The following is a 21,436-nucleotide window of genomic DNA, read 5'->3' as shown; positions in this document are numbered from 1 at the left end:
TTATACCTGATGTAAATGACGAGTTGATGGGTGCTGATGAGTTGATGGGTGCAGCACACCAACATGGCACAAGTATACATATGTAACAAACCTGCATGTTATGCACATGTACCCTAGAACTTAAAGTATAATTTAAAAAAAAAAAAAAAGAAGAAGTGTATCTCTGGCCGGGCGCAGTGGCTCATGCTTGTAATCCCAGCACTCTGGGAGGCTGAGGTGGGTGGATCACCTGAGGTCAGAAGTTTGAGACCAGCCTGACCAACCAACATGGAGAAACCCTGTCTCTACTAAAAATACAAAATTACCCAGGCGGGGTGGTGCATGCCTATAATCCCAGCTACTCAGGAAGGCTGAAGCAGGAGAATGGCATGAACCTGGGAGGCAGAGGTTGCAGTAGGCAGAGGTTGCAGTGAGCCGAAATCGCGCCATTGTACTACAGCCTAAACAACAAGAGCAAGACTCCATCTCAAAAAAAAAAAAAAGAGAGAAGAAATATATCTCCTTCAGTGTTAATCTCCTTCAAAAATGAGTATCAAGAATGTAAACATTAGGAACATTACCAAATACTCTACTCCTTTTATTGTATTTATATATCCAACTCATAGCAGCTTTTATGTAGCCTTTATTATATTTATATATCCAACTCATAGCTGCTTTTATGTAGCCTTTATTATATTTATATATCCAACTCATAGCTGCTTTTATGTAGCCACAACAAACTATAGTAGTGAGCCTTAGTCCACATGCTTGCTAACCAATATTACACTAAAACTATACACACAGGACAGGGAGAAACAAATGAACATAAGTCAATTTAGAAAACAGTGATTTGTCCCTTCCTGTCATATCCCTAAAATATTAATAAACTTCCAATCTCTCCACTCATCACAACTTACATCTCTCCCCATAACTTACCTCTCTCACCATCCTCCCTTTTTCTACTACAAGATTCTACCCAGGGTAACCAACGCAGGTGCAGGTTTCTTGCTGAGTGACTTTAAAGATGAAAGGCTCAATGGGAAAAACTATGGTGTCTATGACTCACTCAATGATAATCACAAAGCACTTGAACATCTATTATCACTTCTGTCCCTTATAACAGTCCTGTTAAGGGAACAGGATATCACTATTTTCATTTAGAAACAAAAAACTGAGGCTTCAAATGTTAAATTACTTACTGGATTCACAGAACTAACCAACTGACAGTTAATTCACAAAATTAATTGGCAATGGTAGAATCTCTTACCCCACATATCTCTCTCTTATCACTCCATGGCAAAAATTCTCAATAGTTATTTCCATCCTTGTTCTCCATAATCATCCCATTCCATACCAGTCTATAATCAACTATGTCACAGAAACTGTCCCTATCCCAATGAACGGTCTCCAGGTGCCAAATCCAACGTCCAGTCATCTGTGCTCTTAGCTGTCTTCTCAGCAGCATTTGACTAGGTGATGACTTTCTTCGAAATGTTTCTCTCTTGGCTTCCTAAACACTCTTCCTGGTTGTGCCTCTGCCTCATTGGCTGCTCCTTCTTTCTCCTTTGCTGGTTCTTCCTCCTCCCAGCCTTGACATATTAAACTGGCCCAAGGTTCAGTTTTCAGACCACTGTCTATTCTCACTCTTTAGTGATCTCACCTAGTGACATTGGTTGATATTCCTTTTGATGCCAATGATTTCCAAATGGGTATCTCTCTCTCAACCTGCCCATAAAACAGGAGCTTCCACCCATGTGCATGGAGGTGCTCAGATAACCAACTCCAGAGTTAATGTTTCTGCCTGCCACAGGAAGCTTATCAGAAATCCCCTTATCCAGTATGATAAAAGTTTGGTTAAAATTTTCAAAAGTTGAAAATTCTCAGTCTGAAACAGAGACTCATTCAAAAGAAGAAAAAGATGTATATCTTACACATACTCTTTTTATTTAAAAGACAAAGGGTCATTCTATTTGTCAATCTCTTCATAGAGGACCAAAGCCTTTTCTTTGAATGTGGGTCCACAAATAAATACTCCATACCATCTTTCTTGCATAAACTATAACACAATGAATTGTCCCATGATTTCAAGTGTCATTTTATTTTAAATAGAACAAGAACATAAAGACACCAACAAAGCATTCTAAGTACAGAATGCTTCTATATTTTTATTATTGTTCTCAATCTTTTATAACAGGCATGCCCATATTTAATTCTACAGCAATTTTTCATAAAACAACTCTGCTTTTCCAAGTTAGTTTTCAGACAATTCTCTTAGTTTTCCAACAAACTCTCTTTTTAAACTCACTACTCATCAGTTTACGTGAGACAATGAATTATGTAATAACAACGATTAAAACAGCAAGCAGAATGAGGATCTTGGTGGCATATAATTCAAATGAAAGGAACAGAGGCGGATGATACACCAAAATGTATTGTATTAACTCTGGATATTTAAGGTGCTATTGGCATCAAGTAATAGGTTTTATGGTGAAAACGGAAAGCACTGGTCAATCTGAGCCCATTAAGTTGGAGATGGGTTAAAAAAGTTACTGATTTCCACTGCCTACTTCTACCACCAGAAAGCCGTATTTCCCCAGCTCTACTCTTTTAGTAAATGGCAAATATCCAACTGCTAAGCTAAAATCCTTAAATCCTCTGCTCAGCTAAAACCCTTAATTCCTCTCTCTTTCTTACCAATAACTAAGGCATCAATATTGTCTTTCTAGAAACCTTCAAAATATTTTCTGGATATATTCACTTATCGTTATCTCCATCCCTATCACCTATAGTCCAACGTGCCATAATCTCCAAACTGTAATGACTTTGTAACTAGTCTCCCAACTTCTATTCTTACCTCTCCCCTGGACTGATTCTTCACATAGTAGCCCAGGAAGAACTTTGCAAAATGGGAATGAGACAGCACTGTTTCCCTACTTTAAACTCTTCAATGGCTAGCCACTATTCTTGAATAAAATTCAAACTCCTTGCCATGATCTACCAGGTCCTAAAGGAGCTAGCCCATACCTACTTCCCCAGCTTCATCCCATACCATTCTCCCTTTGCTCACTGCTTTGGGTACACTGACTCTCCTCTCCATTCCTCTAATATGCTAAAACTCCCACAGGGCCTCTGCACATGCAGCTCATTCTGCTTGGAACACTCTTCCACTGACTCTTCATAAAAGCCACTCATTTTTCATATGTCACCTCAAATGTTATCTCCTCATAAGCGTCTCCATTGATCATCCTATTTATATGCTAATATGTCTCCTTCTGCTAAAAGGTAAGGTCTCATTAGAACATGAGCTTCCTCCATCTTGTTCACCATTATTTTCTTACTATCCAGTTCAGTACCATTTCCTGAACGGAAAAATGAACTACTTGATTAATTCCAGCTGAAAATATTCTCTATGAGATGCAGTGAAATTTCTGTACATAAAAATCCTAACCTGATCTCCACAAAAAGAACGGTATGAGAATTTCACAGCAGCTTCATTCGTAATAGTAAAAAACTGGGAAAAAAAATCAAATGTTCATCAACAGGAAAACAGATAAACAAATTAAAGTGCATTTATATTAGGAAATATTACTCAGTAATAAAAAAGAATAAATCAGTAATACAAAGTCTAATAAATGTTTTTTGTGAAACAAGCCAAACAGAAAAGAGTACATTCTGTATGATTCCATTTATATAACGTTCAGAGCAAGAAAAAGCATTTATTGTAATAAAAATCAGAACAGTGGCTGCCTACAAGTTGGAGACTAACTGGAAACAAGCACAAAAGAACTGGAAATATTCTATAACTTGATAGGTGTATGGTTTACATGGGCATATACGTTTATAAAACCGATTAAATCATTTACACTATGCAAATTTTATTACAATTTTTTTTTTTTTTGGAGACAGGGTCTTACTCCATCACCCAGGCTAGAGCATGGTAACACGATCATGGCTCACTGCAGCCTTGACTCCCCAGACTCAGGTGATTCTCCCACCTCAGCCTCCTGAGTAGCTGGGAGTACAGACATGCACCCACATCCAGCTAAATTTTTGTACAGATGGGGTTTTCCTTGTTGCCCATGATGGTCTCAACTCCTGGGTTCTAGTAATCCACCCACCTCAGCCTCCTAAAGTACAGGGATTGCAGGCATGAGTTACTGGACCCAGCCTATCATGAATTTTTAAAAAGGCAAAAAAGTCCTAAATTCATTCACTCGCACATCACATCCGATGTAGAAACCCAAGAAATAGACTATTCACCATCATAAGATCTACTTATTAATTTGTTCATCTGCCTTGTAAATTCTTACTCTTCGCAGGCAGAAAATTAAAAAGGTTTGCACCAAACTGAGTGTCTTGTGGCAACACAGCAAGAAAATATCTATCACTACAAAAGATGATGAATTATGCATTTATACATAAGTAAACCATATAAAAGTATGACACAAAGGACAAAACAGTATGTAAGCCATTACAGAAGAACTAAACAATAAGGAATATTGATGAATGCTAAGGTACATCAAATGACTATGTGACCTGGGACACCTATCATGAGTTGTGTGTTAAGGAACCCCTAAGCCACAGGCAAGAATGCTGTAGTTTTCAACTTCTTTCTATCCCTAAAAACATCTGAATACAATATGTATATTTTCTTATACTCTACTCCCTAAACAGTCATGTTAAGAATCACTATATAGAGCTGTAAGAACCAAAACAGTAGCCACGAGCCAAATGCAGCTATTCAGAAATTAAAACGAGGCAAGGACAAATGGAAAGCTGAATTTTTAATTTTATAAAATTTTAATTAATTTATAATATATTAAACTATTAGAAAGATTTAAGTATACCTGTAATAACTTGGAATGTAAATTTACTATTTCACAGTAAATTTTTATGAAATATAAATACAGATCAAATATTTCTAATAAAAATTTAGTGTTATAATTGAGACGTGGAAAATTTAAACTGGTTATGAAGACTTAATACTAAAAAAGATCACGTAAAATAGCTCATTCATAAGTTTTCCCTGATCATATTTCAAAGTTATATTTGAGATTCACTGGTTTAAATATGTTATTGAAACTAATTTCCCTTGTTTTTTTCTACTTTCTTTTTCTCTTTTATGAGCCTAATATTACGAACATTTTTTTTTTTAAATGTAGCTACTGAAAAACTTTAAAGTATATACGTGGCACACACTCTATTTCTACTGAATAGTACTGTCCTAAAGCTTGTATCTAAATGCAGAAGATACATCATTATGATACATTAATTTGAATATTTCAAACATCTCCTGACCTTTTCACTTGATTGTCTTCTTTTCTTTAGTTGAATAAAATCTGTTTCCACCCTTTCTGCCAGCTCTAGTTTCCTCTTGTTTCTTTTAAATGCAGCTAAACTGAATCCTATAAAATAAAATAAAATAAAAAACATTAAATATAACATTTAAGAAATACTAGGGCAATGAGTCAAATAAGATAGCTGAAGAGCCTTCCCGGAAGAAAATCCTTAAGAATGTTAAATTAAGGGTTTAAAAAGTATTTTCAAGGTATACAGGGATAGTAGGAAAATAAGAGAAATAAACTAAGTTTTTAAAATTAAGAAAAAGGTCAAACCCAGAGAAACAAAGGCGTCCTGAAGGTAGACACTACCCTCTCCGTATCTGTTGATGCATGCCTCCTCCAACTGTGGTTTTAAAGGTCTCTGCGCATAGGAGGTAAGAGACGAAACTTGGGCACAACGCAGTACGAGAAAACACACTGGAGATTATCCAGAAAGAAAGGAGAGAGTCTCAAAGGTTGATATGCCCAGTGAATAGTAGAATGAGAAAAAAAGTCACCAGGCACCAAAACATAAGAAAAAGTAAACAAAACATTTTTTAAACCAGAAAACTTGCAAGTCTCAGCTTTGGTTCTAGATGTAAAGAGGAAACATCTCCCTAGAAATTTCATGACTAATGAGGGCATTTAGATAGGCTTCGAGTAGAATTCTTATTACCTGTGAGACCCCAGGGTAAAAAAGTGATCTCAGTGTACCAGTGCTTCAAAGGGCCCCCAAACACAAATGCAAATACTCCCTAGAAAAACAAACTGGCCTTAACTTATCCAGACCTCAAAGAACCCTATGTTTCAATCAACATGTGCTCATAGTTTTAAAAGAAAATTCACAAAACAAATAAGAGATAAACTACCAAGAATAAAAGCCAGCCAAATATCAGAAAGCATAATCTGAACCACAAAAATCTCAGATACTGGAATAATCAGATAAGAATATAACATATGTTTATGCTCAGAGAAATAAAAGAAATATATCAAAAATAGGATTAAGCAGCAAGATGATAAACTGACCAGGCTGAATTGAAGAATAAATAGAGCTTCAATCCATCAATAAATAAAATAATCAAAATTTTAAAACTTGATATATAAATTTTAACAGCCAATTAGATCCAGCTGATAAGAGAAATTACAAACTGGAACATAACCCTGACAAAGTTACTGAGTAAAGTTTTCTGATAATGGCAGACTAAGTTATGCAGAGTAATTATCCATGGAATATTTCTAAAAATGTTGGGTAAAATATTTAAAATACCACCTTAAAAGCACTCAAAACTTTACAAGTACTAAGCTAAATTCTTGGGTAAACTGTGGATTATTGCACTGTGAACATTTGCCAACACTAGCACACTTGCATTTGACTAAATGGCATCAAGGAGAGGGATACGTCAAGCCCAGAGCCTATTAAGAGTAGACAGTTTTATAGGAGACACTCCCCACAATAAACTGGGAATTTAAAGGGCTAATTCTCTTAGAGTAAAGCTAATCCATAACTAAGTCCATTACTCCCTCTATCTCAAAAGCAAATGCATGCAGTCAATATTGTCCCAGATTATAGCAGAGCATGAGACTAAGAAAAGATTGGGGGAGAAAACAGGGAGAAGGCAAAGAAAAAGAAATAAAGTATTCGAAAGAGGTGGGGAAAGAAAACTATCTCTAAGAAACTTTTGGTCTCATGGGGCCCTTGCATAGATTTGCAAATACACACACTGTACAATCCCAGAAGGAAAAGAAAGAGAGAAGGAGAAGATGGTTAACTTGAAGAAATAGTAACTGAAAACTTGCCAACTTTGATGAAAGATATGAACACCCAAGACATAAACACTCAAGAAGCTCAAGGAACTCCAAGTAGGAAAACTGGGAGAGCCATACCAAGGCACATTACAATCAAATTGTCAAAGACCAAAGACAAAGAGAGCATCTTGAAAAGCAGATTATCACCTACTAGGGATCCTCAATAAAATTATAAGCAGATTTCTCATCAGAAACTTTGGAAGCCAGAAACAGTGGGTTTATATATTCAAAGTGCTGAAACAACAAAAGCATCAACCAAGAACCCTGGCTGTGGCCAAAAGGTCCTTCAAAAATGAGGGGCAAATTGAAATACTCTCAGATAAACAAAAACTGAGATAGTTCTTTTCTACTGGACCTACCCTGCAATAAATGCTAAAGGAAATCCTTCCAGTTAAAATGAAAGAACCTTAGACAGAACTCAAAGCTGTAAATAAACAACGATCTCTGATAAAGATAAATACATGGACAAGTGTAAAAGATAGTCTTATTGTAATTTTGGTTTCTAACTATGCTTTTTGTTTTCCACATGATTTTATTTATTTATTTATTTATTTTTTGAGACAGAGTCTCCCTCTGTCGCCCAAGCTAGTGTGCAGTGGCACAATCTGGGCTCACTACAACCTCTGCCTCCCAGGTTCAAGCGATTCTCTTGCCTCGGCCTCCCAAGTAGCTGGGATTACAGGCACGCACCACAACGGCTGGCTAACTTTTTGTATTTTTAGTAGAGACAGGGTTTCACCATGTTGGCCAGACTGGTCTCAAACTCCTGAGCTCAGGTGATTTGCCCACCTCAGCCTCCCAAAGTGTTATAATTACAGGTGTGAGCCACCATGTCTAGCTTATTTTCTACATGATTTTAGAAACTGAAGTATTAAAACACTATCAGTCTGTTTTGGGACAAACAATGGGAAAAGATACAATTTTGTAAAAGAGGGTTGAGATAGAGCTGTATAAGAACAGAATTTTTATTTGTTATTGAAGTTAAGCTGGTCTAAATTCAAATTAGAATGTTATAATTTTAGAATGTTAAATGTAATCCCCATCATAACCACAAAAAAAAAGCAAGACAATATACACAAAAGAAAATGAAAAAAGAACAACACAATAAACCAAGTAGATCTAAAAGATATAAACAGAACACTCTATTCAACAACAGAATTCACATTCTTCTCAAGTTCACTTGACATATTTTTCCAAAATGTCCCATTTGTATGTGAGCACAAATCGAATCTCAATAGATGTAAAAGATAGGTATTGTACAATGTACCTTCTCCAACTGTAACAGGATGGAGTTAGAAATCAATGGTAGCAGAAAAGTGAAAAATGCACAAATTGTGAAAACTAAAATACAGAAAGAAATCACAAAGGAAATTAGAAAACGCTTAGATGTGAATAAAAATTAATACACCAAAACTTACAAAGTGCATCAAAAGCCTTATGAAAGAAAAAATTTTAGAGCTATAAACACATTTAAAAAGAAAAAAAGATTTCAAACAACAACCTAGCTTTAAAACTTAAGGAACTAGTAAAAGAAGAATTAAACCCAAAGCTAGCAGAACAAAGGAAATAAAGATCAGAGTGGAGATAAATAAAATAGATAATACCAAAAAAAAAAAAAAAAGAAAAACAAATAAAACCAAAAGTTCATGGAAAACATTAACAAAATTTAAGATCTTTAGCTAGATTAAGAAAAAAAAAGACAAATTACTATAATCAGAAATCAAAGTGGGGACATTACTACTGATTCTTCAAAAATAAAAAGTATTAAAGGCCAGGTACAGTGGCTCATGCCTGTAATCCCAGCAGTTTGGGAAACCAGTGTGGGTAAATCCCTTGAATACAAGAGTTTGAGACCAGCCCGGGCAACATGGTGAAACCCTGTCTCTACAAAAATACAAAAAATTAGCCAGGCATGGTGGCATGCACCTGTAGTTGCAGCTACTCTAGCGGCTGAGATGGGAGGATTGTCTTAGTCTAAGAGGTCAAGGGTGCAGTGAGCCACGTTTGTGCCACTGCACTCCAGCCTGGGCAACAGAGCAAGACCTTGTCTCAAAAAAAAAAAAATTATATCTCTATATACGTGTGTGTGTGTGTGTGTGTGTGTGTTGTGTATGTGTATATGTGTGTATGTATGTATGTATGTGTATATATATGTGTGTATACATATACACGTGCACATATATATATATATGCATATATGCACACACATATAAATAAGAGAATTCTATGAAAAACCGGGTACCCAAATATTGGATGACCTAAATGAAATTAACAAAGTCCAAAACCACAAAACCTACCAAGACTGCATCATGAAGAAACAAAATCTGAATTAACCCATATCTAGTAAGGAGACTGAATCAATAATATAAACTCTCCTGGCAAAAAAAAAAAAAAAATTCCCAGACTTCATGGCTTCACTGGAGCATTCTACCAAACATTTAAACAATAAACACCAAAAAAATTAACAAAGAGGAAACATTTCCAACGTCATTATATGAGGCCAGCATTATCCTAATACCAAAATCATACAAAGACACCATAAGAAAGTTACCAACCAATACTTCTTACGAACGTTGATGCACAATTCCTCAACAAAATACTGCCAAACCAAATGCAGCAGCATATTAAAAGGATAATACACTATGACAAAGTGCAATTTATTCCTAAGAAGCAAAGGTCGTTCAACATATGAAAATCAATGTTATACACCAACATTAACAGGATGAAGGGAAAAAGCCTTTTGATCTTTTTTTTTTTTTTTTTTTTTTACTATGTTGCTCAGGCTGGTCTTGAAGTTCTGGCCTCAAGTGATCCTCCCACCTCAGTCTCCCAAAGTGCTGGGATTATAGGCATGAGCCACCCCACCCAGCATGATCATAAATGGATGCACAAATAATCATGTTACAAAATTCAAAATTATTTCATAATAAACACACCAAACAAACTAGAAATAGAAAGAAACGACCTCAACACAAAAAGGCAAAATGTGAAAAGCCCACAGCTAACATCATATCTATGGTGAAAGACTGAAAGCTTTTCTCCTAAAATCAGAAACATGACAAGGATATGTACTTTCACCACTTCTAGTACTAGAAGTCCAAACCTAATATTAGAAGTACTAGAACTAGAAGTCCTAGAAGTACTAGAAGTCCCAGCCAAGGCAATTAGGCAAGGAAAAGAGGTAAAAGCCATTCAAATTGGAAAGGAAGAAATAAAATTATGACTTGATCTTATACTTGGAACATCCTAAAGATCTCTAACCCCACCCCCCAACACAAACACACAAACCCACTGGAACTAACAAATTCAGCAAAGTTGTATGATTCAAAATCAATACTCAAAAATCAGTTGCATTTCTATAAATTAACAATGAATTAAGAAAGCAATCCCATTTACAATAGCATCGAAAAGTATAAAATGCTTAGAAAAAAACAAAAATCAAGGAGGCAAAAGACTTGTATGCTGAAAACAACAAAACATTGCTGAAAGAAATTAAAGATGTTAATCATGAAAAGACATCCATGTTCAAGAATTGGAAGCTTTAATATTATTAAGATGTCAATACTACTTAAAGCAATCTACAGATTCAGTTAATCCCTAACAAAATCCCAATAGCGTTTTTTTTTTTAAAAAATAGAAATATCAATCCTAAAATTCATATACAATCTACAGGGACTCTAAATAATCAAAACAATCTTGGAAACAAAAAAAAAGCTGGAAGTCTCACTTCCTAGCTACAGCAATCAAAACAGCATGGAGGCCAGGGGTGGTGGCTCATGCCTGTAATCCCAGCACTTTGGAGGCCAAAGCAGGCAAATCGTTTTAAGTCAGGAGTTCAAAACCAGCCTGGCTGACATGGTGAAACCTCATCTCTAATAAAAATACAAAAAAAATTAGCCGGGTGTGGTGGTGGGCACCAGTAATCCCAGCTACACGGGAGGCTGTGGCAGAATTGTCTGAGCCCAGGAAGCGGAGATTACAAAGAGCAGAGGATCGCACCATTGCACTCCAGCCTGGGCAACAGAGTGAGACTCCATCTCAAAAAAACCAATATGGAAATGGCATAAAGGTTGTTACAAGGAAAAATGCAATAGATTAAAGAGTTCAGAAATAAACTCTCACGTGTATGGTCAATGATTTCATGAGGGTACTAGCACCATTCAATAGGGAAACCACAGTCTTCAACAAACTGTTTGAAAGACTAGATAACCCCATGCAAAATAATTAGACCCCCACTTTATACCATATACAAAAATTCATTCAAAATGGATTAAAGACCTAAATGTAAGAGCTAAAACTATAAATCTCTTAGAAAACAACATAGGAGAAAAGGTTGGATATAACACCAAAACATAGACAATAAAAGAAAAAAAGATAAAAATTTAAAAGACACAATGAGTGAAAGACACAATCAATGGAGTGAAAAGGCAACTCATGGAATGGGATATTTGCAAGCCATATCTGACAAGTGTTAATATCCAGAACACATGAAGAATTCCTATTATCTCAACAAGAAAAACCCTGATTGAAAAATAGGCAAAGGACTAGGATATATATTTCTCTAAGAAAGATATAAAAATGGCTAATAAGCACATGAAAAGACACTTTAACAGCATAATCATTATCGAAATGCAAATCAAAATGACAATGAAATACCAACTCACAGCCACTAGGATGCCAACTATTTTTTAAAAAGTAAAGGAAAGAACAAGGATATGGAGAAATTGGAACCATGGTGCACTGTTGATAGAATATGAAATGGTGCAGCCACTATGGAAAACAGATAATATGGTGGCTTCTCAAAAAATAAAAATAGAATAACCATGTGATCCAGCAATTCCATTTCTGGGTACCCAAAAAAATGGACAGCAGGGACTCAAACAGATATTTGTACAGCCATGTTCACAGTAGCATTATGCATGACAGCCAAAAGGTAGTGTAACCCACGTATTCATCAATGGATGAGTAGATAAACAAAATGTGGTATATACATACAATTAAATATTATTCAGCCTTAAAAAGAAATTCTGACACATGCTACAACATGAACCTTGAAGAAGTCATGCTAAGTGAAATAAGCCAATTACAACAGGACAAGTACTCTATGATTCCACTTATAAAAGCAGAATTCATAGAGACAAAAATGAACTAGCCAGGGACTAAATGTAAGGGACATGGGGAGTTACTGTTTAATGGGTACAGTTTGGGTGTTACGAGATGAGGAGGGTTCTATAGATGATGATAGTGTTAGTTCCATAACAGTAAGAAAATATTTAAAGCTACTGAACTATACCATTAAAAATGTTTAAGATGGTAAATTTTATGTTATGTGTATGATACCATAATTTTAAAAAGAACCACAAAAAAAGTACAAGAATGTTTACAGAAGCTTTATTCATAATAGCCAAAAATTGGAAACAACCCAGACATAAATGGGCAAATGGCTAAACAGTGGTAGTACCTCCATACCATGAACGCTCAGGAATGAAAAAAAAAAAAGCTATTGACAAACACAATGTGGATGTTATCTCCAGAGAGTTAGAGTCAGGAGCGGGAAAAAAAAAAAAAAAAGAAAATACCAAAAGGTTACAGCCCGTATGATACCATTTATATTACATTCTTGAAATGACAAAAGCTTTATTCATAATAGCCAAAAATTGGAAACAACCCAGACATAAATGGGCAAATGGCTAAACAGTGGTAGTACCTCCATACCATGAACGCTCAGGAATGAAAAAAAAAAAAGCTATTGACAAACACAATGTGGATGTTATCTCAAAAAAAAAAAAAAAGCAAATACCAAAAGGTTACAGCCCGTATGATACCATTTATATTACATTCTTGAAATGACAAAATTATACAAACGTAAAATATATTAGTAGCTATCAGGGGTTAAGGTGGGAAAGAAGATAACATCACTGATCACTAGAGAACTGCAAGTCAAAACCACAATGAGATACTATCTCACACCAGTCAGAATGGCTATTAATAAAAAGTCAAAAGATAACAGATACTGGTGAGGTTGTGGAGAGAAAGTGCTTATACACTGTGGTGGGAGTGTAAATTAGTTCAGCCATTGTAGAAAGCAGTGTGGTAATTCATCAAAGAGCTAAAAACAGAACTACCATTTGACCTAGCAATCCCATTACTGAGTATATACCCAAAGGAATACAAGTTGTTCTGTCATAAAGACACACGCATGCATTTGTTCACTGCAGCACTATTCACAATAGCAAAGACATGGAATCAACCTAAATGCCCATCAATGATAGACTGGATAAAGAAAATATGGTACATATACACCATGGAATATTATGCAGTCATAAAAAAGAATGAGATCATGTCTTTAGCAGGAGCATAGATGGAGATGGAGGCCATTATCCTTAGCAGACTAACACAGGAACAGAAAACCAAATACCACATGCTCTAGCTTATAAGTGGGAGCCAAATGATGGAAACACATGGACACATAGAGGGGAACAAAAGACAGTGGAGCCTAACTGAGGATGAAGGGTAGGACAGGGGAAGAGGATCAGGAAAAATAACTAAAGAGTACTTGGCTTAAAGCCTGGGTGACTAAATAGTCTATACAACAAACCCCTGTGATGTAAGTTTACCTATATAACAAACCTGTACATGTGCCCCTAAAATTAAAAGTGTTTAAAAAATAAGTATTAGGAAAATAAAATCCAGAAAATGTGAAGCAAGAAATTATCCCAAAATTTTCTTTTAATTTCTCCAAATTTGAAGCATATAAATGTCCAGACTGAATGTGCAAAATGAGCACTCAACATAAAGAATAAAAAAAAAAAAATGCCCCAAGATGCTTCATTGTGATCATCAAAACATGGGAATTAAGAGCTTCCTTCCAAACAGAAAAAATACACTAAAACATTTGTGAGTCTTGCATAATAGCAAGACTGGAAACAAGATAATAAGATAACAATTTCCTCAAAAACCTAAGGGAAACTGACTTTCAGTCTCGTATGTACTGAATAAGGAATAAAAAAGGAAGAAAAACACATGAGATCCAGGAAACAGAGAACCTGATACTGGAGAGAAGCGAAGGAGATCACAAGGTGAAGCAAGGCACAGTTCAGGATGGCAGCCATGCAGCAGACCTAGTAAGACTCTAGACTGGAAGGTGCCAGGTGGCCTGTCTCCAAGGGAAAAAAAAGGGAACTGAGAGATGACCTAACTTGTTTGCCTGATATAAGAACTGTAAAATAAGTTCCATTGGAAAGACTGTAAGACATAATGAGTGACAGCAATCATGGGAATTTAAAACTCTCATAATCCAGCCCTACTGCTACACACACATTTCTCTTCCCTCTAGCCTCCCTATATTACAACTTTTAGCACTACATGAATATTCATTCCGAATATAATTTTTTTTTTTAGAGACAAGGTCTCGCTCTGTCACACAAACTGGAATACAGTGGTGCAATCATAGCCCACCGCAGCCTCAAACTCCTAAGCTCAAAGGATTCTCCTGCCCCAACCTCCCAAGTAGCTGAGAGTACAGGAGTGCATGACCACACCTGGCTAATTATACCCTATTTAACTAACTTGGTTTCCATGGAGTAAATCCTCATTTTTTCATTTGATTATTTAAATTATATTCAAGATTTCAGTGATAAAAATAAAATTTTTATTTAAAAAAAATTAGTGTATGTTTTTAATATTTCTTTCTCATTTTATGCAAATATTTTTAAAATAGACATATAATATACACAAACATACATACTTATAACTTCATTTTTCACTTTTTTCAGTCATTAGATTTAATCATTATCAGAGATTAGTCTTCACAATAATTTCTAGTTACTTCATAACATTTCATTTTAAGAATATATGATCATTTATTTACTCATATTCCTCTGTGATGGGTATAAGATTTTTTCAAAATTTTGTATATTCTTAATAATGCTCACTTGAGCACCCTTCTATATAAATCTCTGTCTATCTCCAATGACAGGTTCCTAGAAGCAGAACACTTAGTTGTACTACTTAGTTGTCCTCTAAAATCTCCACCAATTTACATTTATACCTACAATGTATTATGATTATTTAACCAAACAATTACCAGGAATAATATGTTTTAAATCTTTCAAAAGTAAAAGTTAAAAGGGAACAAATTCAACATGTACTCATTTTAATTTGAATTTGCCTGTTAGGTTATATTACGTACTTAGGACTTCTGATCATTTTTACATTGGGCAATTACTTGTATTTGTGCTGTTTTTAATTTGGTAAATTTGGCAAATTTCTTCATAGATTAAGGATATTTATCCCTTTATTATATTTGTGATAACTGTTTTTCAGTTTAACTCTTATGTAGTCACACCTTTGTTTTTCCTTCCCTTGCACTTGTATCTAAAAAGTCCTTCCCTCAGCTCAAGGACTGTTAAGTACTGACCTATATTTTCTTCCCTTTCTCTCTCTCCATCTCTCTCTCTCTCATTGAAGGGTGGTATTATGGTTTTATTAGTTATTTTAAGTAATCTCTAAAAGGGATCTTTCAGCAATACTTTTATAAAAGCATAAGGAAGCAGTGAGATGACCTCGGGAATATAAAGGTGGCTTAAAATGAAATAACTTTCTACATATCTTTTTTTTTTTTTTTTTTGAGACAGAGTCTCGCTCTGTAGCCCAGGCTAGAGTGCAGTGGCCGGATCTCAGCTCACTGCAAGCTCCGCCTCCCGGGTTCACGCCATTCTCCGGCCTCAGCCTCCCGAGTAGCTGAAACTGCAGGCGCCCGCAACCTCGCCCGGCTAGTTTTTTGTATTTCTTAGTAGAGACGGGGTTTCACCGTGTTAGCCAGGATGGTCTCGATCTCCTGACCTCGTGATCCACCCGTCTCGGCCTCCCAAAGTGCTGGGATTACAGGCTTGAGCCACTGCGCCCGGCCTCTACATATCTTTTAACTACAAATCTTTCAACATGTAAGTTTTCTTCCATAAATATCTGTGCTACGTGGGTCACAACAGAAGCAATATTATACTTTCAGGTATATATGCTCATATAGCTTAATTTTTTTTAAGTTTTTACTCACTTGTGGTCATGATGTTAGGAGGGCAAGAGGGTATTCCATGATCTACTGCCCATCTGTAGGCTCCTTCTCCAACTAAAAAGCTAACAACAGAAAAATTATTTTTAAAATTCAGTGTCATCTTCTCCTACATATTCAATAAATATAGGTAATATGGTAAGGCAATTGAGAAAAAGTCTTGCATATGGACATAATTCCTGATTTACCTCAAAGTAATAAGATGACTGCATGCTAAAAAATTCCTGAAAATTTTTCCCCAAATTAGAAATTTTACAATTGGAATGTTACAATACCATTTGCAATAACTGATTAGTAAAAATTGGCAAAACTCAACATAATAAGATGTAAAAATAGTTGACTTCTCAGTAGAAAATATTAAGATTTATCTTGTACCAACAGGGTTCTCAGTTAATGTCACAAGATTGATTAATCAAATTAACAGTTTACAATTAAGTGAATGCCTTCAGATTTGGCATTATTACCTAGCAGAATACCTGGATCCATCCAAAATTAGTGGGTACATCTAGAGATGCTCAAATATGTGGGGTTACATTTCTAAGCCTTGATGCAATAAAAATATATACATAACCCTCAGAATCATTTTTACTGTGGTAAGTAAAGTACTATGGTATGTCCCAAAGTAACTTTTAAGTCCTAAACAGCAAGTTTTAACATAACAAAGTGGATAAAAAGATACTGATAGCTAAATATAAAAGACTTGTTTTCAAATATTTCAAATAGCATGTAGGATAATTAACTACCCCATTCCCTAAGTAATTTGATTAAGCAAATAGTAATAGCAAGCAGTTACCATAATAATTAATCACTCCATCTTCTTCCATAGCCAACTACTTAAAGATCTCAGCCAGCCAGTAATGGATTCCTTGAACTTGTGCCTACTTGCTAGTTTTCCACTCCCTATTTTTTGTTTCTGTTATTTTAATCATTCCAACACTAAAAACTCAAAGTAATACACATTGAAGTCTTAAGATTTGACTGTTAATAAGACCAGTGACAGACTGGCAAAACAAAATCTAAGTAGACCCTCAAAAACATATCCAAATGGCTCCAATGGGAAACTAAATGGTTAACCACAATAACTGCTTTCTAATATACATAAAGATGGGAATGGAGGGACTATTTTAAATAGAAAGGAGAGAAGGCCAATAACAATAAACAACTTTACCTCTTCAAAATTCAATTTTTAAAAAAAAATTCGAAAGGATTCTAACAATAGAAAACAGTTTTTCCTATTCTTGTAAGAAATGAAATCCACTGCAAAGAAAAGCTGTCACATAAAGTTTAAATGTTAAGATAACTTAAATAGGAGCTTGGATGCAAATTTGAACGGTCCTGATGGCATTTTTAGCATTTCCTTCTTCTAGGAAAAACAAAAACTGAAAAAAGAAATAATTCTCTTCATGAGAAGATGTAAAAGAGAAGCTGAAGTAGTAAACTAAATGATCAAGACAAAAGTTTGGAGTTGAATCTAATATTCTCAGCACTCCCACTGGTCATTTTGGGTTCAATTCCAGTATCTGGAATCAGTGAGGGGCATTTTACAAAATATTCTTAGCTTTATTTTACATATTTTTTAATCATTCAAAGGTTTGATTCTAAGTAAAATCAATTTGCTATTGTCAGCTATTTAAGTTTTTAAATACTTTGGGCATTGTGAAATATTCATAGGGAGGCAAATAGTTGGATGTCATCTATGGATAAGCATACTAAATATCTACCCTTTTTCTTAACATAAAAAATTACTGTATAGTAGATCATCATTGCACAAAATATCATATAATTGCTTTTGAAATCATTTTAGCAGAAGCTTTTACTAAAAACTGTACTGACGTGTCAAAAAAAAAAAAAAAATCACATTCCCAAACATTAAATGCAGTACCAATTCAAACTTCTCTCAAGCATTCTTCTGATTCTCCAAGGAGGAAACTTTTAGAAAAGGTTCACGCCAATCTACTTCGAAGTCCCATTGACTCTATCATTATAACACATCTGGAATCTGACCACTTCTCACCACCTCCATTGCTACCACCTTGGTCTGAGCCACCATCATCTGATACCCACAATGCTGCAGTGGCCTCACTATTTTTATGCTTGCCTTGCCCTGTACTCCCTGACCCCAGACAATTCTCAATACACCAGCCACTAAAATCCTTGTAAAATACAATTCAGGTAATGGCACTCCTCTTTCAAAATCCTGTAAAACCTCTTGTGAGGACCAGTGCAAAAACTAGAGTCTTTTTAAAAATCTATAAGCTCCCATAGAATCTGATTCTCCCCACTCCCCAATTCACCTCTTATTCCTCTTGCCCCCTTGTGTACTCTACTCAATGTCTTGTAAAGCCACAAACATATCAAGGAGGCTCCTGCCTCAGGGTCTTCACCCTGACTGTTTCCTCTGTCTGGCTGTTCCCCTAATTTCCCAAATGGGAAACTCCTTCACATGCTCAAACATCCCTCCTTGATGAGGCCTCCTTAAAAATGCATCCCAATACCCTGCACTTCTCTACCCAGTACTCACAATCCCCTTATCCTGCTCCTTTTCCCTTTTTCCACCTTCTAACGTATTATATAATTGATAAATTTACACATTGTTATCTGTTAGTTTATCTTTGCATAAATTCCTTAAAAGCTTCAAGCTTCATAAGGGTAGAGATCTTCATTTTTTCATCAACATATCTCAAGCATTTAGAACAGTGCCTGAAGCATTCTAAACATTATGTCATGTTCTAACATATACAACTGTATTCCCACAAAATTCATAGTTTGAAACCTCACCCCCAAGTATTGGGATGGCATTAGGAGGTCGGGCCTTTTGGGATGTGATTAGGTCATGAGGGTGAAGCCCTCTTGAATGGGATTAGCCCTCTTGATTGCCCCAACTCTGAATTCCCCAACTCCTTGATCTTGAACTTTCCGGCCTTCAGAACTGTGAGAAACTTTTATTGTTTATAAGCTACCTAGTTTATGGTATTAAGGTGTTTTGTTATAGCAGAAACTCTCTAGAGTTCACTGTCTAAATGTAATATAGTCAAAAAAAATTTTCCCTGAATACCCTAAATCAACATAACCAAATTTATAATGTTTTTACTTCAAGCTTATTTACATGTGATTCAAATATTTCTAGTCATCACATTTCTATTATAATTTAGATGATGAACTTCCAGGTACATGAGAGATTTTTCACTTCGGGACAAGATGGAGAAAAAAATAAAGACAAAATACAGAAAGTAGCAGTTTTCAGACATTGAGACATTAGGCAACATAGGACAGTGATCCTTGAGAGAGAGGAAACAAGGTAAACCTTGTGATTGTCTTACTGCAATCATAGGGTTCACCTTCATTATTGCCTAGAGAGTTTCTAAACCACAGCACAGGAGCTCCAGCAGTATCTCTGAGTTGAAGTGACATTCAGAGAGGGCATCCAGAGAAGCCACATAGCCACAGTTCATAAGACCGAGTACCAGAGAGGAGAGAACTGCATATAGAAAGTACTCGAGAGATCTGCAGAGTATCCCTCTAGTCTTCAGCTAAGTAGAGATCAGTGTATGTGTAAGAAGACATTACCCAAAGTCTTGGAACAAATGAAATGAAAGTTTAAAAAAAAAAAAAAAACCAAGTCTCCAAGTTCAGACAGCCAGGAACAACAGCTCTTGCTCCCACCAGCCAAAGTAAAGGCCTCATTCTAGGTGCATCTGTTATAACACTTTGAAAGATTCCGCCTCAATAGCAAGGCAAAATTAGCTCAAGGCCAAATGCTTCTCATTTCATGTAACAAAGTTTAAAGCGAGACCTGAAAGGCTCAAGCTGTTTTTAAGTAACTTAGCCACATCCTAGAATAAAATGTAAGAATAGTTTTTAAAATACAAAAATACACAGCACCCAAAAACGTAAAACTCACAATGTCCGAAACCCAATAAAAATTACCAAGCACGCAAAACAGGAGGAAAAGGTAACCTATAATGAGGTGAAAAATCATTCAACTGAAAACAATCCATAAATAACAAAGAGGACAGAATTAGCAAACAAAGATATTTAAATAATTGTTATAACACTATTCACATGTTCACAAAGCTAGAGGAAAGTTTAGGCATGTAAAGTAGATACATGGAAGACATTTTTTTAAAGATGCAAATCAAACTTGTAGAGATAAAAATAACAACGTCAGAAATAAAACAAGCTGAATGGGATTAGCAGGCAGCAAGATATTACGTGATTAGACAGAAAAATAATTAGTAAACTTGAAGACAGCAATGAAAACTATTCAAAATGAAACAGAGAAAAAACAATGAAAAACGTAAACAAATCGTCAGTGATCTGTAAACTACCATAAGGGGCTGAATTTCCGTGCAATCAGAATTGTGAATAGAATAGAAGAGACAGGGATTCAGAAAAAAATATCTGAAGAGATAATGAGCAATTTTTTCCCAAAGCTGATGAAATATATATCCCCACACAACCAAAAAGCAAAATGAACCCAAACCAAAGTTATTACAAGAAAACTATAAACCAGTATCACTCATTAACACAGATGTAAAAATTCTTTACCAAATATTAGCAAACTGAAGCCAACAATATATAAAAAGGATAATACATTATGACCAAGTGGAATTTATCCCAGGAATGCTGCTTTATCAGTCAAAAATCAACAAATCACTAAATTAGCTAACTAAATTTTTTAAATTATAGGATCATCTCAATAGATGCAGAAAAGCATTTGACAAAGTACAACACCTATTCCTACTAAAGTTCTCAGCACACTAGGTGACATGGTTTTGCTGTGTCCCCACCCAAATCTCATCTTGAATTGTAGCTCCCATAATACCCATGTGTCGTGGGAGGGACCCAGTGGGATGTAACTGAATCATGGGAGCAGGTTTTTCCCATGCTGTTCTTGTGATAGTAAGTCTCATGAGATTTGACGGTTTTATAAAGGGCAGTTCCTCTGCACACGCTCTCTTGCCTGCCACCATGTAATGTAAGATGTGCCTTTGCTCCTCTTCGCCTTTTGCCATGATTGTGAGGCTTCCCCAGCCAAGTCGAACTGTGAGTTCATTAAACCTCTTTTTTTTTTTAAGAGACAGAGTCTCGCTCTGTCACCCAGCCTGGAGTGCAGTGGCGTGATCTCGGCTCACTGCAAGCTCCACCTCCAGGCTCAAGTCATTCTCCTGCCTCAGCCTCCTGAGTAGCTGGGACTACAGGCGCCCACCACCACACCCAGTTAATTTTTTGTATTTTTTAGTAGAGATGGGGTTTCACC

General features: G+C 35.7%; 1 protein-coding gene across 1 annotated transcript in view; it reads right to left on the bottom strand.

The window, feature by feature from the left end:
• The window catches only part of LOC105550318 (threonine aspartase 1), a gene marked incomplete at its 3' end in the record, with an annotated part of 135,820 nt that overhangs the window by 36,353 nt on the left and 78,031 nt on the right, over window positions 1-21,436 (bottom strand). The window contains exons 7-8 of the mRNA XM_011995211.1: window positions 16,162-16,241; window positions 5,278-5,384 (exon numbers count right to left, since the gene is read on the bottom strand). Coding sequence (XP_011850601.1) covers window positions 5,278-5,384; window positions 16,162-16,241 — 187 coding nt within the window. The remainder of the gene's footprint in view (window positions 1-5,277; window positions 5,385-16,161; window positions 16,242-21,436) is intronic.

The sequence above is a fragment of the Mandrillus leucophaeus genome, unplaced genomic scaffold (genome assembly GCF_000951045.1).
Source record: "Mandrillus leucophaeus isolate KB7577 unplaced genomic scaffold, Mleu.le_1.0 Scaffold476, whole genome shotgun sequence".
NCBI lineage: Eukaryota > Metazoa > Chordata > Mammalia > Primates > Cercopithecidae > Mandrillus > Mandrillus leucophaeus.
Note: the sequence above shows the minus strand (reverse complement) of the source record. Positions and strands in the feature narration are given on the sequence as shown.